General features: G+C 45.6%; 1 protein-coding gene across 1 annotated transcript in view; it reads left to right on the top strand.

Moving 5' to 3' along the window:
• The window catches only part of LOC147622047 (carbamoyl phosphate synthase arginine-specific large chain, chloroplastic-like), a 29,014-nt gene that overhangs the window by 2,045 nt on the left and 1,834 nt on the right, over positions 1–25,135 (top strand). Inside the window, exon 2 of the mRNA XM_086823126.1 lies at positions 24,369–25,061. Within this exon, the coding sequence (XP_086679252.1) occupies positions 24,369–25,061 (693 nt within the window). The remainder of the gene's footprint in view (positions 1–24,368; positions 25,062–25,135) is intronic.

The raw sequence follows: 25,135 nt of genomic DNA, 5'->3' as shown, positions 1-25,135 counted from the left end.
GGCTCTTTAGTCTTGATAGGTATTGTATTATGTGCTTAAGCTACCATTTTGCCACCTAAAATTATTACAATGAACTACACTCATGCGGATGGGCAGCAGCAGCGAGAGCCAATTCGGTGAAATTTCCCGAAACACTGGTTCCTCTTGTTTGGCTCTTCAACTTGCAGCGCTCATATGTGAGACCTTGACTGCTCGACTACTTGAATAGAAGTCTATTGATTGATTGATTTCTGAATAAAGGATTGAGGGCTTATTTGTAGGCTTGAGCCCTTGATAGTTAAATTTGGGGCCGTTGAGCTGGTGGTGTGGGCTGTTCGATTGCTTATGCACAACTGTGAGCTAGTTGATCAGTTGACACGCTCTTAAACACCACACTTATTTTATTGTATTATGATATTGTGGAGTAGACTCCCTTGCTCCACACATCTTTGTATCTCAGCTACTTTGAGTAGCAATATCTCTCTCTCTCACTCTTTGAGAGCTTGCTGCTATGTACCATCTTTGTGTGTGTGTGTGTGTGTGTGTCTCTTTGTTTCTCTGAAACCCTAACCCCCAACAGTGGTATCAGAGCTGGGTTGCTTCCCTCTGGCCGTGCAGTTTTTGGCGCCCGTCTTCCGGTGAGGTTCCGCGTTTTTCCGTCGCCTGCGCAGTCCGTGCGACACTCGGGCCTTCCGTCTGCACTTCTGTTGTGATATGCAGCGGAAGTCTTCGTATTGGATGATCCTATCACACAAATGCTCACACCGTCTTCTGTATCCTGAGTTTCGTGAGTTTAGCAATCCATTTCAATACTTCAAACTTTAAAGAGATGAGAGAGAGAGATATGATAACTGTACACCAGATTGGGTCCCGAATTACCCACTGAAGGGCCCCCTATCCCGATAACGAGATAGTATTTGCTTTATTTCTTTAGAGAGAATGACTGTGGACTGTAGATAAGCCAAACGCAAGATCTCGGAGGATCGGAGAGTGGCTGATCTGTACACGGCTGTAGAAACACCTCGATGACCTGATCTCGAGCCTATGCACTCTTCCCAAGGGCATGAGGAAGGGCTGCACACTTGAGGCTGAGAAAAGAAGAAGGTGGACTGTTCTACACTATGTTAGAATGCTGAAAACACTTATGAATGCTGTGTTACCTTCACCAGATGACTGTTGCAAGTATGGATGATGCACAGAGGGCTGGACACTGCTGCAAACTATGGATTCAAGGCTGGAAACTGCTGTGGACAGAAACGCAGGCCTGTAGGGAAGCTGCTGAACTGAAACGCATGAGTAATCTGAGGCTGCAGATGGCTGCTGTACGGCTGGACAGAAACGCAGAGGATCTGCTGTACGGCTGGATAAAAATGCAGGTCTGCTGGGCTGATTGCTGGCGTTGAACTGAGGCTTGACAGTATGCTGAGTCAAGGCTGATCCGATGCTGAATCAGGGCTGCTTTGATGCTGAAGACAGGCGCCTAGGGCTGACTGAAGCAAGGGGTTCTCAAGGGGCTGGAGAAGCAAGCTTATGAGCTCCAAGGGCTGGATTAGTCTAGGACTGAAGGCAAGGATACTCCTAGGGCTGAGGAGGAGAGCAATGAAGACTGAATGAGAAACTAAGCCCTATGCAAGCCTATTTATACTAACTGGAGGTTGGTCATTTAATAAAGTTTATATTTATAAATGCCCAATAATGCAAATAATGCTAAATAAATACTATTAAATATGGAAAAAATACCAGATAAATCCTAGTAAATTCCCTAAGACTTCTGGGATGTTCTAAATGATGCACAGGCATATGAATGCATATTATGCAGGATGCAGAGTGCTTTCTGATGCAAACCCTAAGGCTTCTACTGACTCTACATGCATGAATGATTCTCTCCAAGTGGGTTAAGGGACTTGACTGACTGACTGACCCGCTAAGGCTGAGGAATGACCTACGTAGCTCGTGCCTGACTTATCCTGGACTAGGGATGTACAATGGGGTCACGGCGTACGACAATTATCATCCTATTGGGTTCTAAAACTGTACAATTGTTGCACTTCTGATGATGAGCCATCTTGTCACCATGCACTGAGTGCAGAGTGCATGTGACATCTGTCAACATTGTGTGCCTCCGTCTGCACAGTCCGGCCGGCACTGCGTTCCGACGGCCCCATCCGGCCTTTCCTTGCCGCCTCTGCTCTGCCCAGTTGGCCCTTCTCCGCCTTGCCTAACAAGGTGGCGATAGTGGAGAGGGCACCGCCCCGCCCAGTAGCGGTGCTCGCATTACAAGAGGCGGCGCTTAGCCGCACTTGCGGCTTACGTGGCAAGGCCCACAAATTGGCATAATTTGGGTCCAAATTCCGTCACCCTAGCGCTCCGTCCGGTGGTCTTCGTGCCGGCCGTGCCAGATTTGTCGCGGTTGCACTCCGGTTGTCTTCACACCAGCCTGCCCCGTCGTCTGCTTCACTCGTCGCCACGTCAGCAACAAGCCGCCGTCAAGGTTAGTAGCTTGACAATGATAGGGCTTGCTCGCCTATTCTATCTGCCTGCAGCTCCCATTCTCGCCTGCTCTAGTACTAGCCGGTTCCTGCTCGCCACAAGTGGAGCCCGCTTGCTCCAATTCTACCCGGCTCCTGCTTGCTATCAGCTGGCAGCCTGACGTGTCCACCTAGCAACAGCAGCATTGTGGAGAGGGATCCAGAGCCTACCAAAACCTGCAAAATCAGGGTTCATTCTAATCAGAGCCTACCAAAACCTGTGGAGAGGGGTCCAGAGCCTACCAAAACCTGCAAAATCAGGGTTCATTCTAATCAGGTAACTGATTTTATTACTTTTTTTGGGGGGGCTTTTGCGCATACCTTGCTTCATTGCAAGATTCAAGTGCAAGCAACAGTGCAGGGTAGCATTAGGGTGCAGGATTCAGAAAAATTTGGAGACTTGTCAGATTTTGGGGATTTTTTCGAATTTGGGGATTTTTCAGAATTTGCACAATTGCATTTACAGGAAACATAGAAAATTGTGGTTTTTGTGAAACCATTGCTTAATCGCAAAATTGAAGCTCATTGGTACACAATTTTTTGGGGTTTTGTTAATTATGTGCAATCGACACATAAATTAGCCCATTGGTGCTAAAAAATTTGGGGATTTTCAGCATTGCTTAACTGCAGCTTGAAATTCGGGCAAAACATTTGCACAGGATTGGATTTTGCCTGCAAGTGCTTTTTATAGCATATTTGGTTGCACGTGTTTGCATCTCTCTTGGTGAAGAGATTTGAGCAAATGGTTGGAAATACGACCGATATATTCGGGGTTTTGTCCCAAGAGGACAAATTGGATGGCAGTAATTACTCCCTCTGGAGTTTCATGGTCGGAAACCTTCTTGTGGCCAAAGGATTACGGGGTTATGTGTCAGGTGAAGATGTATGCCCTGTCGACATAGCACTTAACACGCCTGGTTGTGGTGCTCAACAAGCAACAGTACCCACTCCTCCCTCATAGGAGCGAAAGAGAGGATACTCGAGATGCCCAAGCGATGGCTTTGATTGCTTTGTAGTAAAGCGATCAATCATATTGCATATTCGGTCTTGTAGGACCTCATGGCGAGCTTGGGATGTACTTGAAACCATGTATCAGGCAAAGAATGAGGCCATGGTTGCATTTCTCAAGAAAGAGGGCATGGCAGATAAAACAAGATGACAAATCTGCACCCTACACCACACTAGGGGCGAGAAGATGGGCAGAACCCCCCCCCCCCCCTTTATGGTTAGATTACCAAAAAGGAGTCTACTTCCAATACAACTTTGCGGGTGCACAGGGTTCACCACTGGCTGCACCTGTTTCTTCCAATACAATATGAAAACAAGAAAACATCACATAATCTGAATTTGCTGACAATTCTCAGCACAAGTGAGCATTACCGGCATCAAGCACATGCAGGACAACTATGGACAGCCCATAGCACTCCCACATCAGCCCGGGACAACTCAACATCTTCATCTTCTTTCTGTCTGGCTCACAGGGTAAGTCGACCTGAAACCGATCCCGTCAAGTGGGAAAGACTCCGCTGGACACCCACACGCTTAATAGCACAACTTTAAAACCACAAATATGAAATGGACAACTTAAAACAACTTGAATTTAAATGAACAGAAATGGAAAGATGGACACCAGCACTGGGGCCGGAACGGGCCGACCCCCCCCTCAATATATGATATATTTATTGGGAGTATTTAATGAATACAATGCTCCATGGGTTCTGAGAACCAGATAATGTCCATGTACATATGAAAACAGTACCAAACAAATAGCTCGAATTTCGATGTAGAAGCTCGAAGCAGATCGACCACTAGTGTGGTCCAATCGCTACGGTCCTGTGCTTTCACTGGACTCCGCGGAGAGCACCACACTGGTGTTCCGAGACCACGCACAGACAGGCGCTCTCGTACTAACGCCTGGCTCTCCCGATCTCAGCACCTTTGGACCGAGGTTCGCCCATATAGCTTGGACAACCCGGCACCGAACGGGTGTAGGCCGAGCGGGACGAATCTTTTACCAGATTTAAACATATAATACTTTACTCAAATCTGAAAATTCACTTACTTGTAGATGGTTGATATGAAACCAATACTTGTAGTATGATGAAGTCTTCCAGGTGATGCGAAGTTCCTTTGATGAAGACTCAGTCGCCTCGTGGTGAACCACCAAGGCAAGTTCCACCACAAAGGGCACAGCCGCCTGCTGTGAGAGAGAGAAACTTCCACTTGCAAGAGAGGAGAGAGTCAATACACAGCTACCAGTATAGATTATAACCGCCAGCAAGGGGGTACAGAAGGTACACAGCCTGCAACAAGAAGGTACAGCTTGCAGTACGGAGGGTACAGAGGCTGTTGCAGCCAGTCGCTTGTGGAAAAACAAACGTAGGAGAGGTGTAGGGCAGCCACCAGGGAGTACAGTCGTAGCAGAGGGTACAGAAGGTACACAGCCTGCAGCAAGTAGGTACAGCCTGCAGAAAACTGGCGCAGCCACCTGTATGGAGGAAGTGCCGCCACTGTGCAGGGAAGGAGAAGTAGCCGCCAGCAGGGTATAGTCGCCTGTATGAGCAGCAGCCTGTAGGGCGGATGCAATGGTATAGCAGCCAGCCGCCTGCAATGAGTGCTAGCCGCCTGTAGAAGAGGAGGCGCAGCCAGCAGCAGAGACAACAGAAGCAGTCGCCTGTAGAATACGTGCGCCAGAGAGAGGAAGGTTCGCCGGTTGTCTCACGTAAGGTGTAGCGATGGGTGATGGATCAACGCCAGGTAGATGCGATTGCCTTTACGCTTGAAGGAGAGCCATATTTAATAAAAATTGAAGTGAAGATAACCTTAGAGCTACCCACGCATGCATGTGGGGGATTAGTGGGGGTTGGTGACCATGCCCACCCCCACACTCACTTAAAAGTGGGGCTCCCCACCTTGGCCCCAAAGTGGGTGCCCAAAGGGGGTGCCCACTTTTAAATAAGTGTGAACCCCTAACCTTATAAATGAAAGGGTTAGAATTTAAAACATTAAAACAACGTGTACCATATACTTACCACCTGTTCACATGCACTGAAACTCGTCAGAATACAGGGCAGACTTCACGACTCACTGGCAGGCGTCCCCGCTCAGTAAGTAACACGTCAGGCAGGCAAACACACGAATACATATCATGCGAAAACAGTTTCAAGCATACAAATCATGTGTGCATGTGCAAAAAGTAACATGGACATATCTCCCGTTCATGGAACATGTACAAAATATCTGTCGGCACAAAACTGGCACGACATAAAAAAACATAAAATCCTGGTCTTCCTATGGAGTGACAGTCCCATAGGTAAGACACAGTTCCAGGCACGAGTTTCCCTAGGTGTGACAGTCCCATAGGTAAAACACGGCACGAATACTGGCTCTTCCATGGCGTGACAGTCCCATGGATCGAGCACAGTCCAGGTCATACACGGGTGGCACTGATCTGGCTCCCGTCCATACGACACCATCCTGCTAACACACGGGTGGCACCAGTCTGGCTCCCGTCCATGTCAGCAAAATACTGGCCTCTTCACATGAGACACCGGCCTGGCCTCAAGTGAACGAGACGCAAAAACTAGGAATGGACCAAATGGTCGGCCAATTGGTGACATCCCCCCGGGCTTCTAAAGAGTTGACCTCAACTGAAAAGCCTCAAGATATGCCTGCAACAATTGCGGATAATCTGCAAAGTAATCTTCATTTACCCATTTGGCATCAATAGGCAAATAATTCTTAAACTTCACAAGGTATCTCCTGGAAAGCGTTCCTGCAGGTAGCTTTCTCTCCTTGTGAAAAACAATCTGTTCTGGCTGGAGGATCTCCTCAAGCTCTTCAATTTCTGGCGGATCTTCCTGACAGGCTCATCAGGATCTGGCCCCACATATTTCCGAAATAGACTCACATGAAAAGCATTGTGAATCTTCCAATGACTAGGTAAAGCAAGCCTGTAGGACACTTCATTGATCTTCTGAATCACCTTGAAGGGTCCATAATAGCGAGGAGAAAGCTTAGGATATGATCCTTCTCGTCCTGGCCTCTTCCGAAGCCTAGCCTTCTCAAATTACAGCAATACCCAATCACCTTCTTTGACTTCCATGTCCCTTCTATGCTTGTCAGCAGCCTTTTTATGCTTATCCTGAGATCTTGCAATGGCTGTCCGCACCTGACCAAAGGCAACATCCAAGTCACGAACATATTCATCAGCTGCAAAAATCTCATCCTTAGTACGAAGGATGGGTGGCAAGACCACTCTGCCATAAATAATCTCAAACGGAGCCTTTCCTGTGGAAGCATGGATTGTATTGTTGTAGGCAAACTCAACAAGTGGAAGATACTTCTCCCATGCACTCTTTTGATCTGCCACATAACACTTCAACAAATCCAACACGGCTGAATTTGCAGCTTCACTTTGGCCATCCGTTTGGGGATGATAAGCTGATGAAAACTCAAGCTTAGTACCCATATTATCAAATAAAGCCCTCCAAAATAGGCTTGTAGTCCTGGGATCTCTATCCCCAACAATGGATTTAGGCATACCATGATGCTTGAAAATATTAGCAAGAAAAAGCTTTACCATATGATCAGCTTTAATGGTTTTCTTGACGGGCAAGAAGTGAGCTTGCTTGCTAAACCTGTCCACAATAGTCCAAATAGCATCATTCCCATGCTGGGATCTAGGCAAATCCATAATAAAATCCATCGTGATACTTTCCCAAGGTTGCGAGGGAATAGGCAATGGCTGAAGCAAACCTGGAGGCTTTTGCCTGTCAAATTTCACCTTTTGGCAAGTAATACATGTACGCACATAAGCCTCAATGTCTTTACGCATGCTTGGCCAAAAGAAATACCTCTGAATCATGCGAGTAGTAGGCATAATACCTCGATGACCAGCATATGGTGGAGCGTGACATTCGTCCATAACCTTTGGACGCAAATCCTTCACCACACATAGGCAATTATCCTTCATTAGATAACCCTCGTTGATAACATAAGAGGCATGTGAATGACCAGCCATCAAATCAGTCCATATATGGCAAAAATCAGCATCCAAATGATACAAATCTCTCATAGCGGATAGATCTCCATGAGAGGCCACTGAGACTGCAGCAATATAAGGCCTCCTAGATAGTGCATCGGCCACCACATTTTTCTTTCCTGGAGTATGCACAATCTGAAAATGAAACATAGAAAGAAAATTCGCCATTCACATTTGCTTCTCTGAAAGCTTGGTTTGAGATAGAAAGTATCTCAAGCTTTGATGATCTGTCTTGACCACAAATTCAGCCCCAAGAAGGTAGTGTTTCCAAATCTTTAAGGCGTGAATTACAGCCAAGAGCTCTTTCTCATAGATATCCATATGAAGCTCAGCATCATGCAAACGACGGCTCTCGTATGCAACTGCATGCCCTTCTTGGTTTAAGACAGCTCCTATGCAATCACCACAAGCATCACATTCAACCACGAATGACTTGTGCAAGTCAGGAACAATCAATACTGGACCACATATGATCGCATGCTTGAGCTACAAGAAAGCATCCTGTTCCTTTGAAGTCCATTTGAAAACAGTTTTCTTCTTCGTGAGATCATGTAGAGGAGTGGCAATCATAGCAAAATGCCTTATGAAACGCCTGTAGTACGAACATAATCCCAGAAAACTACGTACTTGATGTACGTTTTGCAAATCGGGCCAATTCCGAATAGTCTCTATCTTTGCAGGATCCATTGTAACTCCATCCTTGGATACAATATGTCCCAGATAATGAATCTCTGAAAGGAAAAACTCACTTTTCTTAGCATTGACGAAAAGTTTATGCTTCCGCAACTCTTCGAACACTGTGACCAAATGAGTTCTGTGTTCCTGCTCATTCTTGGAGAAAACCAAGATATCATCAAAGAAGACTCCTGTAAACTTGCGATGGGTCGGAATATCCTATCCATCATACGATTAAAAGTAGCAGGAGCATTGGTGAGACCAAAAGGCATTACCAAGAATTCATATAATCCGAAGGCTGTCCTGAATGCAGTCTTATGGACATCTTGTCGCACCACGCGTATCTGGTGATAGCCACTTTTCAAATCAAGTCTGCTAAAGCAAGCCGAACCATCAAGCTTATCCAAGATATCATCAATACGTGGAATAGGGAATCTGTTCTTGATGGTAAGCTTGTTCAAAGCTCTATAGTCCACACACATACGGAATGATCCGTCCTTCTTTTGAACTAGAAGCACAAGAGAGCAGTAAGGTGAGGAACTGGGCTGAACCAAACCTTTCTCTAAAAGCTCGTTTACCTGCTTCATAATTTCTTCTTGTTGTGCAGCACTCACTCGGTATGCGGGTTTGTTAGGTGGAGAACTACCTGGCACAAGATCTATACGGTGATCTTCGGGCCTTTGGGGAGGTAATTCACCTGGCAACGAGTCAGCAAAACAGTCGTTGAATGCATTAAGAAAATTCAGCCTATCATTAGACATAGCATCCACATGTTGATGATTTGGCACAAGACTATCACGCACAAAAACCAAGTACGCTGAAAGACTCTTTTTCATTGCTTTATTAATTTGGATGTGTGATACAAGTGGGATAGAATCCCCTTCTTTGCCAGCATCAATAAAATGCATGCGGCCTTTATGCATAAAAGAAATCATATTGGACTTGTAGTCTTTGCGGGGCTCAAGCCTATGGTGCCACGGCTTGCCCAACAATACATCACATCCATTCAAAGGAGCAACTAAGAAATGCTCATTATCAAGATAGCCCTGTATATGAATACGCAACTTCCCAATCAAAGGGGTAACCTGCACCTCTTTACCAATAAATGCAGCTTCGGCTTCAATCTGAGGTCCCATGTTTTCAACCTCAATTCCCAATGCAGCTGCCATTTGCATAGAGATGAAATTGTCAGTTGCACAGTCATCAAACATGAAGAGTGCGGGCTGATCCTTGATTTGCCCCCAAGCCTTGCAAACCATACGCTCTTTTGCATCATGACCTGTATTACCTTGCACATCAGGAACTGCATGAACATTTGCTTTGGTGTGCTTGTCCTCGTGCTTTGGTTTGCGATCTGGGCATTGCCGGAACATGTGGTCTTTGCTACCACAAGAAAAGCATTTTCCATCCTTAGCATATTGCTCTCTTTGCTCCGGGGTTAATCCAAATTTGTTCTTTCTTGGGCCCTGTTCTTTAGATGGGTTATTTTCAGCTTTACCACCTTTGTATGGCTCCCGGAAGTTCTTTTTAGGTGGCTGTCCACCCTTTTGCTGATTTGGGACAGCCTTGTCCTTCCCCTTGGAACCTCCTTGATCTTGCTTGATCTTGAGCACCAATTGCTCTGTAGCAAGGGCAGAAGCTGTGAGTTGTTGCAACGTATGTTTTGGGTGCAATTCAATACCCGATCTATATGCAGGTTGCAATCCAGAACGAAACTTCCTCTTTCTTTCATCCTCTGTGATTAGCATGAAGGGAGTCACTTCCAGCAACACTTTCCAAAATTTGTTAACATACTGTTGCACACTCTCATTGTCTTTTTGTTCCAGCCTGTCGCACTTTTGAGTGAGAGTTTGCTCTGCATTGGGTGGCAAGAACTGAGCATAAAATCTATCTTTGAATTCCTTCCAAGTAGAGATGGGATCCTTGGTGATCTTTTCAGTGATCCACCAATGGGCAGCAGTGCCTTTCAGAAACATGCTAGCATGGCGCACCTTTGATTTTTCTGTAAAGTCCTCATCGCTAAAAGCAATGTCGAACTGTGCGACAAACGCTAACACCTTAGAAGCATCGTGTTCACCATGAAAGACATCAAATTTGACAGATTTATCACCTGCTTTGAACTCCTTGAGCTTCCTGGCATGAGGCTCATGGTCTTCTCTTTTTCTTTTCCCCTTATCCAACGGGGTAGCCCTATCTGCATGGGCTCCATGGGCCGTCATAGAAGCTTCATGGGGCACGGTGGCATGTGCTCCACGAACTCGAAGCTCAGATGCATGTGACTTACCTGCATATGGCATGGTCTCTCCATGAGACAACTCAGAAGGCAAAATTTTTCTGGAAGCAGACCTGTCACCATGAGATACATATCTTGCATGCATGTGACTTTCGTACCCTCCATGAGCACTGGCATACATAAATCTGTCAGGCTTAGTGCCTTGGGGAGAGGATGCATGACGAGAGGTGACAGTCACCTCTTCCTTTTGCATAAAAGATTTCAGCCTCTGGGATGCAGGATCTCCATGCTTCAAACGAGGTGGATTTCTGAAAATCAGCTCTCCGTCATCCCCCTCTTTGATTTCACCTTTGCGAAGGAGATAGGCAAGTGCCAACTCCCTTGGTTTCTTGCCCACTTCACGAGCCATTGATTCAAAAGTTACATCAACCATAGCATCAGCCTTCTTGGCTTCAATAGCACTTTGTAGATGAGGATCTTCATGCAAAAACTTCAATTCTTGCTCTTGAGCCTGCAAAAGTTTTCTCATATGTTCCATTTCAGCTTTCATAGCATCAGGGTCTTGTTCAAGCATAACTGTCTTTCCTGGAGACAGTTGACCCTTGGATTCACTATCAAGAACCCTTTCAAGGGGCTTGTGCCTACCACGCAGGGCATCAGACCCACGAGAGGCACTAGATGGACCCCTCAAATTTGGTACTTCCAAAGGGTTGCCTTGGCTGTCCATTGTGTTCAAAGTTTGCTAAAAGCGGGATGTCCAGTACACAGGTTCGTTTCCCCACTAGGAAGAAGGAAACAACCGTGCTCTGATACCAATGAAACCGATCCCGTCAAGTGGGAAAGACTCCGCTGGACACCCACACGCTTAATAGCACAACTTTAAAACCACAAATATGAAATGGACAACTTAAAACAACTTGAATTTAAATGAACAGAAATGGAAAGATGGACACCAGCACTGGGGCCGGAACGGGCCGACCCCCCCCTCAATATATGATATATTTATTGGGAGTATTTAATGAATACAATGCTCCATGGGTTCCATTTCAGCTTTCATAGCATCAGGGTCTTGTTCAAGCATAACTGTCTTTCCTGGAGACAGTTGACCCTTGGATTCACTATCAAGAACCCTTTCAAGGGGCTTGTGCCTACCACGCAGGGCATCAGACCCACGAGAGGCACTAGATGGACCCCTCAAATTTGGTACTTCCAAAGGGTTGCCTTGGCTGTCCATTGTGTTCAAAGTTTGCTAAAAGCGGGATGTCCAGTACACAGGTTCGTTTCCCCACTAGGAAGAAGGAAACAACCGTGCTCTGATACCAATGAAACCGATCCCGTCAAGTGGGAAAGACTCCGCTGGACACCCACACGCTTAATAGCACAACTTTAAAACCACAAATATGAAATGGACAACTTAAAACAACTTGAATTTAAATGAACAGAAATGGAAAGATGGACACCAGCACTGGGGCCGGAACGGGCCGACCCCCCCTCAATATATGATATATTTATTGGGAGTATTTAATGAATACAATGCTCCATGGGTTCTGAGAACCAGATAATGTCCATGTACATATGAAAACAGTACCAAACAAATAGCTCGAACTTCGATGTAGAAGCTCGAAGCAGATCGACCACTAGTGTGGTCCAATCGCTACGGTCCTGTGCTTTCATTGGACTCCGCGGAGAGCACCACACTGGTGTTCCGAGACCACGCACAGACAGGCGCTCTCGTACTAACGCCTGGCTCTCCCGATCTCAGCACCTTTGGACCGAGGTTCGCCCATATAGCTTGGACAACCCGGCACCGAACGGGTGTAGGCCGAGCGGGACGAATCTTTTACCAGATTTAAACATATAATACTTTACTCAAATCTGAAAATTCACTTACTTGTAGATGGTTGATATGAAACCAATACTTGTAGTATGATGAAGTCTTCCAGGTGATGCAAAGTCCCTTTGATGAAGACTCAGTCGCCTCGTGGTGAACCACCAAGGCAAGTTCCACCACAAAGGGCACAGCCGCCTGCTGTGAGAGAGAGAAACTTCCACTTGCAAGAGAGGAGAGAGTCAATACACAGCTACCAGTATAGATTATAACCGCCAGCAAGGGGGTACAGAAGGTACACAGCCTGCAACAAGAAGGTACAGCCTGCAGTACGGAGGGTACAGAGGCTGTTGCAGCCAGTCGCTTGTGGAAAAACAAACGTAGGAGAGGTGTAGGGCAGCCACCAGGGAGTACAGTCGTAGCAGAGGGTACAGAAGGTACACAGCCTGCAGCAAGTAGGTACAGCCTGCAGAAAACTGGCGCAGCCACCTGTATGGAGGAAGTGCCGCCACTGTGCAGGGAAGGAGAAGTAGCCGCCAGCAGGGTATAGTCGCCTGTATGAGCAGCAGCCTGTAGGGCGGATGCAATGGTATAGCAGCCAGCCGCCTGCAATGAGTGCTAGCCGCCTGTAGAAGAGGAGGCGCAGCCAGCAGCAGAGACAACAGAAGCAGTCGCCTGTAGAATACGTGCGCCAGAGAGAGGAAGGTTCGCCGGTTGTCTCACGTAAGGTGTAGCGATGGGTGATGGATCAACGCCAGGTAGATGCGATTGCCTTTACGCTTGAAGGAGAGCCATATTTAATAAAAATTGAAGTGAAGATAACCTTAGAGCTACCCACGCATGCATGTGGGGGATTAGTGGGGGTTGGTGACCATGCCCACCCCCACACTCACTTAAAAGTGGGGCTCCCCACCTTGGCCCCAAAGTGGGTGCCCAAAGGGGGTGCCCACTTTTAAATAAGTGTGAACCCCTAACCTTATAAATGAAAGGGTTAGAATTTAAAACATTAAAACAACGTGTACCATATACTTACCACCTGTTCACATGCACTGAAACTCGTCAGAATACAGGGCAGACTTCACGACTCACTGGCAGGCGTCCCCGCTCAGTAAGTAACACGTCAGGCAGGCAAACACACGAATACATATCATGCGAAAACAGTTTCAAGCATACAAATCATGTGTGCATGTGCAAAAAGTAACATGGACATATCTCCCGTTCATGGAACATGTACAAAATATCTGTCGGCACAAAACTGGCACGACATAAAAAAACATAAAATCCTGGTCTTCCTATGGAGTGACAGTCCCATAGGTAAGACACAGTTCCAGGCACGAGTTTCCCTAGGTGTGACAGTCCCATAGGTAAAACACGGCACGAATACTGGCTCTTCCATGGCGTGACAGTCCCATGGATCGAGCACAGTCCAGGTCATACACGGGTGGCACTGATCTGGCTCCCGTCCATACGACACCATCCTGCTAACACACGGGTGGCACCAGTCTGGCTCCCGTCCATGTCAGCAAAATACTGGCCTCTTCACATGAGACACCGGCCTGGCCTCAAGTGAACGAGACGCAAAAACTAGGAATGGACCAAATGGTCGGCCAATTGGTGACACGACCAGCCCTCAGAGGCTGTTTTCAGCAGTCAACCAGCCATCAGTAGCCACAGAAGAAAGCGACCAGCAGTTGTGCACAAGCTTGCAAAGCTCGGGTCGGAAGGAAAACTGTCTAGAAGCCCACGACCAGCTCTTCCTCCCTGTTTTTAACCTCTGTCCAGCCTCTATTCAAGCTGTAGATAAGCCGCCAGCAGGAGAACATGCAGCAAGAGTTGGCCAGCTTCTCCCATGCATCCGGTGAACTTCAGTCGCGATGGATGGCTGTAGAAACTTGCCAACAGGCTGAAAACCAGCCGACCAGCCTCATGCACTCCTGAAAAGCATGCGCCCTCCCCTCAATATGGAGTTTTTGTTAATATTGGAGGATCCCCTGCTGAAAATAGCCCACACATGTGCTTTTCTGGTCCAGAAAGGGGCGCCTACATGAAGGGAGTCCAAATAATGTCCAGTGCCCGGTCTTTGGCCGCCACGTGTATTGAATAAGTCGTGTTCAATGTGTGCTCACTTATAAGTTGTCCGGTCACTTATAAGTGAGTGTGAACCTGCACCCATAATTATTAACATGTGAACTCATAAAGCTGTAAATTGAGTTTTTGGGAATACTTACCACGTGCAAAACACATGTAGACCACCTGTCAGTCCCAAACGTGTGTGCACATACACGTCCACAGGGTGCCTAGGCATCCCTGGCCCCATGGACAACAAAGGCAGAATTCTCAGGCATTGTCCAGGCAAACAAGACAAGTCATCCAAAGATAAAATCAAAGTCATGCACACACGAGTGCAATTATATTGGAAAAAACACCCATCTGCTTAGTTGTATTCGATAAAATGTCCAGGGCTCATGATCCTTCCGGAACCTTCTCAGAACATAAATACACAAGATCTCCAGGATAGCTAGTCCTAGAGACTTTCATCATGTCAGGCTCCATGGCCATACATGTACACCATGTCAGGCCCCACAAGCCACGCATGTACTATCATGTCAGGCTACACCAGCCATACATGTACTGTCATGTCAGGCTCCATATGCTACACAGACACACCATGTCAGGCTAAACCAGCCATACATGTATGTCAGGCTCCACATGCCACACATGAACAGTAGAAAAATAGAAGCTATAAATAAATTTTGTGACATTCTCCCCGGTTTCTAAGCAGTTGACCGCAACTGAAAAGCTTCCGAGTAGGCCTTCAGAAGTTCCGGATAATCCACAAAATAATCCTCGTCCATCCATTTTGCATCCATAGCCGAATAGTTTTTAAACTTCACAAGATACCTGCGCACTAGCTTGCCACGTGCATGCGTGTGCTCTTTATGAAAAACTATTTGCTCAAGTTTTAAAAGTTCATCCACTCCAGGTGGATCTTCCAAAATTGGTTCCATAGGAGGTGGTTCCACGTAAGGCCTTGACAAATTGACATGAAAAGCATTGTGTATATTCCAGTGATCGGGCAATACCAATCTATATGCCACTTCATTTATTTTTTTGCAAAATTTGGAATGGCCCGTAACACCTGTTTGAAAGCTTAAGAAACCGGCCTTCTTTACCTGGCCGCTTTCGAAGACGTGCTTTCTCAAACTTTAGTAATACCCAATCACCTTCCTTGAAAACCACCTCTCGCTTGTGTTTGTCAGCTACCTTTTTCTGCTTAGCTTGAGATCTTTCTATGGCTGTCCGAACCTGTGTAAACGCAGCATCCAAATCACGGACATACTCATCTGCTGTAAAGATTTCATCTTTTGTTCGTAAGATAGGTAGAAGCACCACCTTTCCATAGACACTCTCAAATGGAGCCTTATTAGTTGAAGAATGCACTGTGTTATTGTATGTAAATTCAACCAATGGCAAATACTTTTCCCAATCTGAATTTTGCTCAGATACATAACATTTGAGCAAGTCAAGCACAGCTGAATTTGCTATTTCACTCTGACCATCCGTCTGAGGATGTAAGGCTGATGAAAAACTCAACTTTGTGCCCGTATTAGCAAACAATGCTCGCCAAAATAGACTGGTAGTCCGAGGATCTCTATCCCCCACAATAGACTTCGGCATGCCATGATGTTTGAAAATCTGAGCTAAGAACAACTTTGCCATGTGCTGTGGCTTGATTGTTTTCCTCACGGAAATAAAGTGTGCATGTTTGCTAAAACGATCTATAATAGTCCATATAGCATTATTTTCATGTGATGATTTCGGCAGATCCATAATGAAATCCATAGTAATGCTTTCCCATGGTTCCTGTGAAATGTGTAAGGGCTGAAGTAAACCAGGTGTCTTGTGTCTGTCAAACTTGACTTTCTGACACACTATGCACTCTCGCACATAAGCTTCAATATCCCTGCGTAGAGCTGGCCAAAAGAAATATCTTTCCAAAGCCTGTGTAGTAGCCATAATACCACGATGGCCAGCATATGGCGGAGCATGACACTCTTCCATAACCTTTCACTCAGTACACAAATACGATTCTGCATCATCAAAACCCATCTCTAATCGAATAAGATGAGACAACAGTACCATGATTCAAATCAGCCCAAATAAGCTGAAAATCTGTGTCCAAAGCATATATATCTGGCATCCTTGATAAGTCCTGATGGTAGGCGGTAGTTACGGCATGCACTTGTGGCCTACGTGACAAAGCATCCGCTACCAAATTCTTCTTGCCCAGGGTATTTAAATCTGAACAGGGAACATGGACAAGAAGTTTGCCCACCTTAGATGCTTTTCCGAGATTTTAGGCTGTGTAAGAAAGTGCCGTAAGCTCTGATGGTCTGTTTTCACCATAAATTCAGTCCCCAAAAGAAAATGCTTCCATGTTTGAAGGGCATGAATAACGGCTAACAACTCTTTCTCATAAACCTGCAAATACAATTCCGCATGTTGCAAGCGGCAGCTTTCAAAAGCCATTGCATGTCCCTCTTGGTTCAAAACAGCCCCCAAGCAATCTCCACATGCATCGCACTCAACCACAAAAGGCCTATGCAAATCTGGAATAATAAGAATTGGCCTTGATATGATGGCATCCTTTAACTTCTGAAAAGCTGTCTTTTCTGGTTCCGACCAATGGAATGCTATTTTCTTCTTCGTTAGATCATGTAACGGTGAAGCTAAGAAAGCAAAGTGTCGAATGAATCAACGATAGTACGAGCATAAACCAATAAAGCTCCTAACTTGATACACATTTTGCAATTTTGGCCAATCCTTGATTGCTTGAATCTTTGCGGGATCCATGCGTACTCCATCCTTGGAAACAATATGCCCTAAATAGTGAATTTCTGACAAGAAGAATTCACTCTTCTTCCCATTGATGAAAAGCTTATGTTTCCTTAGCTCTTCAAAAACAATGGCAAGATGCTCTTTATGTTCAGCCTCACTCTTTGAGAAAATGATAATATCATCAAAGAAAGTTCCTGTGAACTTGCGGTGAGGTCTAAAAATTCAGTCCATCATTCTATTGAAAGTGGCGGGAGCATTCGTAAGTCCAAATGGCACAACCAAATACTCATATAATCCAAATGATGTTCGAAAAGCCGTTTTGTGCACATCTTGAGGTACCACTCGAATTTGATGGTAACCACTCCATAGTTGTTTCTCGTACCGGTACGAATGGGTTCGTACGGTATGATACCGTACGATATCGTACGGTACGAGTTTTTTTTTTTCTCCCAAAAAATTATTTTTCCTTGAATTTTTTTTTCCCAAATGCTTAAAAAAAAATAGAAACCTTGCTTTACGAAGATCCCAAATATTCGCAATACTTCGCAACTTTTGTGTCCACTCAGTATTCCATATGGGGTTGTTGAGAGACCTAAAAAATCTGGCGAGGTAGACTGGTAGTGTACACTTGATTGGTAGGATGAGAGAATCTTGCTACATCACTTGGGGATCCCTGGTATAGGTAGGTTAGACAATTAGATTCTCAAGTTATGTACGAGGGAGAAGATTTGGACATGGCCATTTTGATCTAGAGAGGAGTCCCTAAACTTATCACCCTAGATGCACTCCTCGTATTTGTGCAAGGACGGTCCCTTAGTCATAATAAACGCTACACTGGGAGACCTTTGGTATTGCATTACCCATCCAGGTTCTTTTTTGGAGACAATCGGGAGATCCAACCGGGAGAGACACATATCCATGTTCTGGTTTCTCAAGCACTGTAGACTCCTCCTCTCCCAACCTTCCCTCACATTCAAGCTTGAAGCTCCATAGGTTGTAAGTGTAAAAAATAAAAACTGTATTTTATCGTACGGTATCCGAAAATTTCATATCGTACCAAAAATTTCCGTACGGTATCGTATTTTCGTACCGTGACAACCATGAACCACTCTTAAGATCAATGTGGCTGCAACAAGCAGCTCCCTCAAGTTTATCAAGAATATCATCGATTCGGGGAATCGGAAACTTGTTCTTGATAGTAATCTTGTTAAGGGCCCTATAATCAACACACATCGTGTATGTCCCATCCTTTTTCTGCACAAGTAAAACTGGAGAACAATAAGGTGAAGAACTTGGCCTTATCAACCCCTTCTCAAGTAAATCATTTACTTGAGTCATGATTTCCTCCTGTTGGGCAGCACTCACTCTATAAGGAGGTCAGTTAGGAGGAGAGCTCCCAAGGATTATGTCAATACAATGATCCTTTGGTCTCTCTGGAGGTAACTGTCCTGGAAGTGAATCGGCAAAACAATCAGCATATTCACCTCTGATATCAATCTTATCTTGATCTACGGGAGCTACAGCATCATGCTTAACATTATCACGTACAAGTCCATGCCCAATTCATCATGCTTAACATTATCACGTACAAGTCCATGCCCAATTCTTCAGGCTTTAACCCAAGAGCAGCAGCCATCTGTATGGATATGAAGTTATCTGTTGAGGCATTATCAAAAAGGAATAAAGCTGTTTGGTCCTTTAACTTGCCCCAAGCTTTGCATAAAATCCTGCTCTTTGGTTCATGTGCAGTGTTACCCTGAACATCAGGTATAACATTCACACTTGGTTTGGCATCCTGCACATTATTCTTTTTGAGATTCTGGGGGCATTGAGCTTTCATGTGATCTTTGCTCCCACAGGAGAAACACTTCTCCTCTCTCATGCAATCAAAGATATACTATCTGGACAGCTTAGGATCATCCTTTTTACCCCTGGGCTTCTTTTCTGAACCCCCTTTTGCATCCTTGGACTCATGAGACATAAACTTAGGTGGCTGTCCACCCTTTTTCTGCTCATTTCCAGCTCTGAATTTTCCCTTGTATGAGCTGAATTCTTGTCTTTTTGATGCTCCCTTGCCATGCAACTCCTCGGAAATAGTTGCTGAGTGTATGAGCTCCTGTAAAGTGTTGTGGGGGTACACGTTGTAGCCCTGACTCAAACTTTTTCTTCTCGTCCTCACTAATCGTCATGAAAGGTGTGACCTTGAGAAGAATCCGCCAAAACTTTGAAACATAAGAAGAAACGGATTCGCTTTCATCCTGTGTAGCCAATCCCATTCCTTTCGTACATCCTTCTCAAAGTGAGGAGGAAGGAACTGATCATAAAATTGCTCTTTGAAAGCACTCCATGTACGGGGAGCTGTCCTATCCAAAAGCTTTGCCATCCACCAATCACTTGCAGTCTCTTTAAGATGCACTTTACAATGGCAATGGCCAGCACCTAGATGTTGAACTATGTGCAAGTGAATTGGATGAAAGAGTGAATAATGGGGAACTCCTTATATAGTGCCTCATTGAGCTGGCCGACTGCTCATAGGACAAATAAATAGGAGAAATACAATAAAATGCCCAGATAAATGGTAAAGGCCCTAGAACACTGAGATGCACAATTCTAACAAAAAAGGGGGTGGCGAAGAGAGAAAAAAGGGGGGGGGGGCAGCGAAAGAGGTGCAGAGAGGGGGGTATGCAGAGGGGCGAAATATGGGGAGGGGCAGTGAAAGAAGCACAGCGAATAGGGGGGTGGGGGCAGCAGATCGAATGGAGGGGGGGGGAGCGGCCAGCAGAACTGTGAAAAGGGGGGTGGGGGCGGCGGCGAGCAAGCTGCGAAGAGGAGAAGGGGCAAAAAGCTACAAACAGGGGGTGTGGGGGGGGGGGGGGGGGGGGGGGGGCACAGGTGATGGGGGGGGGGGGGTCAGCGGGGACGAGCTCACGACTCCAAGTTTGTCTGCTCTAGAATACACTTGACGCGGGGCATTGGGAACTTGTTGAGTGCCCCGTAATTCACGCATAAACATGCAATCTTATCTTTCTTTTGAGCGAATAAGATGGGTGCAATGACAACGAGGAGGATGGGTAGTTGAATCCGGCCCTGAATAATTGAGATAAATGTTGTTCCAGTTCGCCCTCCAATGCCTTAGAAAGGTGATAGGGGAACTTACTGGGAGGCTCTGTCTCAGGGACCAACTCAATGCGAGCTCAGGGCGAGAGGGTGGGAACTGTGGTGGGAGATCGTCCCTCAACATGATGCCTTGGAACTTTGGAAGGAGACCTGCCAACTTTCTTTCTAAGGGGGTTGCTAGTTGAACAACAGACTGTTGGGCGCAGACATAAAGCAACGCACACTTGACTCCTTTTTTGAGAGCTCTCTGGGCCTGTACGTGTGAAATGAGAGGGATTCCTTTGGATGCTTCTATCCCCGTCAACAGTTTTGAAGGTGTCTTGTTGCCGATCAGGAATGGGTGCATGCTCTCGGAACCATTGGATGCCGAGAATTACGTCACACCCCAAAAGTAGTGAGACTATGAAATTTCGTTCGAATGAACATTGAACTCAAACTGTTAAGTTTTATGAGTGATATGTGTGCAGAGACCAAGTGTAAACCCATCCACAACTAAATTATGAGACACTTATGTGCAACTCATGGTCTTAGCCAACTGCGGAGAGATGGTGTCTTCTACGCTGCCCATGCCAAATAGGACAATGAATTGTTGTCCCTTGGCTGTACCATAAGCACGGATGAGAGCTTTTGTCTGCCCTTCAGTGTTGCCCTCTTGCATATCAGCAAATAGCATTGGGGGTACTAGATTCAAAGAGGCTAATAGCTATATGACATTCGCATTTGAAGATGGAGGGTAGAGGAGGATGCTTTGGTGGCTTCATAAGCCTGTAACTTAGTGCAATTCCTTTTACCATGGCCTACTTGATGACAGAAAAAACAACTTTTCTTTGTCTGGTACCGCTTTGGCTGGAGATAACCTCCAATAATTCCCTGCTTGGCCTTCTCCTCAGGTGTCTGTTTAGGGTTAGCCTCTGTGGTTTTCTTGGTGCCTGAGGTGCTCTGAGTCTTATTGTCCTTTCTGTCTTTACTGTTCTGAGTACCCTTAACATATTGGGATGAAGATTGCTATTGCTGCTGGGGTTTGGGCTGGTCTTGACTGGCTTAGGCTTACCTTCGTTCAGCATCGTATCTTTATTCTGTGCCAAAGTCAAAGCCCGGTCATAGGACTGAGGCACGAAATTGTGGATGGAAAACTTGATGTTCGTATCTAACCCTCTGAGAAATTGTTTCAGCTTCTCATCTTCTGTCTTCCCCAACTCTTGTGCCATGGTGATGACCTTATTGGAATAAGTCAACACGAGCGACCCATTCTAAGAGAGTTTGTAAAACTTATCCTCAAAATTGGTCATGTATTGAGGTCCAACACAAAAGTCTCCCATACGTAATGGGTCTTGCCTGTGGTGGTTCGGTTTGTGTGCAGACCTGACCAATGTTGCACCAAGTAACGGCTTCTCCTGCGAGGTGTGGAGCCACCAAATGGAATTTGTCTTTTGGATTTGAAACTTGAGCTAAAGGGAAATATGCAACAAATTGATGAATAAATTGTGTAACTGCAGAATGATCACACTTACCATCATACTTGGTGAAGTTTGGTTGAGGTCGTATGACAGTGGTTGATGGAGCCGATAGGTGCTAGGACTAGGTGTCATTTTGGGAAATGTTGCCATAAGGTTGGCATGAAAGGTTGCTAGCAACCGTTGATGGTGGAGTTGCATGGCTTCCCAATCTAGCTTATATTGGTATTCTTCTGCTGTGCGTTCTGCTTGGCGTTGGTCTTCAACCTCCCTGTGCTTGGTTTCCTCTATCTGTCGCGCCTCATCAAGTTCCCGTCTTCTTTGTTGCTTCATGAGAAGAAGCATATGCTAAAAACTTTGGGGACCCTGCTCCATAATCTGCTCTTTAGGTTGCTCTTTAGGCTGTTCCTTTTTTTTTCTTTTGCTTCTTTTTGCTTCTTTTGCTTCTTGTAGTTGTAGCGTGAGTAACTTGTTTTGTTCCATTAGCTCTTGAAGGATTATAGTTGCGCTTTGCAGAAGCGTTTGTTCTTTTCTTGTGTCTTCGGGGACACTTTCTTTTGTTGTGGTGTCTTTGTGGACACTTTCTTCTATAGTGATGGCTTCTTGGTAACTTCTTTCTTCTTCTCTTGACATGGTGAATGGCTGAGTGGTTTTCCTTGACCTCAGTTTTACCATTCATGGTTTTGCTCTCACTTAGGTAGTCAAGCTGGGTCACAACCAGAAGCTTTGATACCAATGTAACATGCAATTGGCTAGATCTTGTAACGCATAGCGAGACCTATATACCTTTACGAAGTGAGTATGAACTTTGAAGCAATCTTTTATACACGGGGGGTAGAGAGAGAGAGAGAGAGAGAGAGAGAGAGAGAGAGAAGAAGAAGAAGAAGAAGAAGAAGCAAAGACAACACCAGATTGGGTTCCAATTTACCCATTGAGAGCAACGCCCCCCCCACCTCCCCCCCCCCTAACAAGCAGGAGTATTTGCTTATATTACTTTGGAGAAGTGTTACAATGCAAAGAACTTACTGAGACTTGACTGACGGAGATTGCCAAACGCAAGGACGTTGTAGACCAGGCGTCTACCGAACCATCAACCGGTATGAAGCCAACTTTGAAGCCACTTCGGATAGCCTTATACACACCCAGATCTGCTGAGGGAGATGCACTACTAAAGGCTGACTCTTGAAGCAAACTTTGGGGATGCCTGTGGATTGAAGCACTAGGTGCTTGGCTGTGATTTATGCTTGCAAAGACCAAGGTCTTCAAGCATACATATCTGCATTGTGTTCTGAGATGGAGTTATGCAATGAAATGAGGGGTTGCTTTTATATGAGTCCAGGCTGCTGGTCGGTGGAAATGTATAGCTGTCAGCCTGTTTACAGAAGCTCACGACCTGAATTTACAAGCATTAAATACTGCACTTGGTCATGGGTGAGAGTATGACTGTTGTGGCATCTTCTGATGCTGGCCGAGTGCATCCCCACCTGACCGGCAGGGTTCCTAGACCTATATAAGCTGCCGACCGGTTCGTAGGGCTCTCCCATGGGCTGGCCAATGGCCTAGCCCATAAGCCCATGTCCTACCAAGCCCTGTGGGCTGGCCAATAGGCTGGCCCATGTACCAAGGTAACTATATGCTGTAACATGCTCTATATATGCATCTAAAGGACTGACTTTTACTATGCCTAACCTCAGATGACCTAAATGCTTGTTCTCCAAGTGGGTTAAGGGACTGACCTTGACATCTAAGGCTGGGAGACTGACCTACGTAGCTCATGCCCGACATGTCCCAGACTGGGGCTCACAATGGGGCCACGGCATCTGACAATTAATCCTAAAAAGGGTGCTAAACATCTGTATAAGTATATCACTATTGATGAGCTAGTGTGTCACACTGCACCTCAGTGCATGGTGCATGTGACATGCATCCAATGGTGCAATTCTCTAGAAATTTGTGCCTAAGATTATTATCATGCCTAAAAACCTGGAAATTAGTCTTGTAAGATAGGAATGTAAATATCTCGCATTATAGACCTGATCTTGAAAATCCCAATGGTGAGAAGGTAAAACACATTGTAATCTACATTTCTATCGTTTCAATCTCAACTCAATCCAAGGGTTCATCACTGAATGAAACTCTAGTGAGAATATGGGTACAGTAGTAAACAGTTTATTGTAAAAGACTAATGATCATTTTTGCTATCCAGTCTAACCATGTGATCAGACATGTAATATCTGTGCTTTTGAATGGTTGATCTGTTTCAAAGTCTGTACTTGATCTTTGGGCTGCATAGCCATGAAGGGCTGCTCCACACTTTCACTCTCCCCTGACCGTCTCTTAAGAAAGGGGAGGCCAGTGGTGGTGGTGGGGATTCTGCCTCTTGCACAAATGTGGCACCTCCTGTTGGTGCATCTGGGACGTGCTAGCAAGGCTGTTTAGGTTGCCATTGTAGCCTCTTCCAATAATAAACACCATAAGAATGCCTTGTATTGCTGCAAACCATTCTGATATTGCCATGGACAGATTAAGCATTTTCCAATTCTACTGATTCTCATGTTTATGTACAACACTAATTTCTAGTACTAGCACGCCTCTGCTGTGAAAGTAGATGCCAATGTTTGTCTTGTTAGCATGGATCTGTGGCTAATAAGTGCTGGTTCAACCTGTGCAGATTCCTCGTTTTGCCTTTGAAAAGTTTCCAGGTTCTCAACCAGTTTTAACCACTCAAATGAAATCTGTGGGTGAGGCCATGGCCATGGGGCGAACGTTCCAGGAATCATTTCAGAAGGCAGTAAGATCTTTGGAGACTGGGCACTATGGATGGGGTTGTGAAAAGGTTAAGGAGCTGGAGTGGGACTTGGAAAGGCTTAAGTACAGTTTACGTGTGCCAAATCCGGATAGAATGTATGCAGTATATGCTGCTCTCAAGAGGGGAATGCCAGAGGAAGAGCTTCATGAGCTAACCTATATTGATCCATGGTTTCTTTCCCAGCTAAGTGAATTGCTAGAGGTTGAACAGTTTCTTGGTAAAATTAGTCTAACGAATCTCATCAAAGAAGATCTCTATGAATTGAAGAGAAGAGGCTTCAGTGATAGGCAAATAGCTTATGCTACGGGCTCGTTGGAGAAAGAGGTCCGTGCTCACCGCATAGCTCTTGGTGTGATTCCTGCATTTAAGCGTGTGGATACATGTGCTGCAGAGTTTGAAGCCAACACACCTTATTTGTACTCTTCCTATGATGATGAATGTGAGGCTTCTCCAAACAATAAGAAAAAAGTGCTCATTTTGGGAGGTGGTCCGAATCGCATTGGCCAGGGGATTGAGTTTGACTACTGCTGCTGCCATGCATGCTTTGCTCTTCAGGTAATTTATTCATCTTCACATAGCTAATGATGCCGTTAAAGTGGAAAGGCTATGTCAACGTCCCTTTGAAGCAT

The sequence above is a fragment of the Cibotium barometz genome, chromosome 29 (genome assembly GCF_041138505.1).
Source record: "Cibotium barometz isolate CiBa-2024 chromosome 29, ASM4113850v1, whole genome shotgun sequence".
Lineage (NCBI taxonomy): Eukaryota > Viridiplantae > Streptophyta > Polypodiopsida > Cyatheales > Cibotiaceae > Cibotium > Cibotium barometz.
This window is presented reverse-complemented; position numbering and strand designations above follow the sequence as displayed.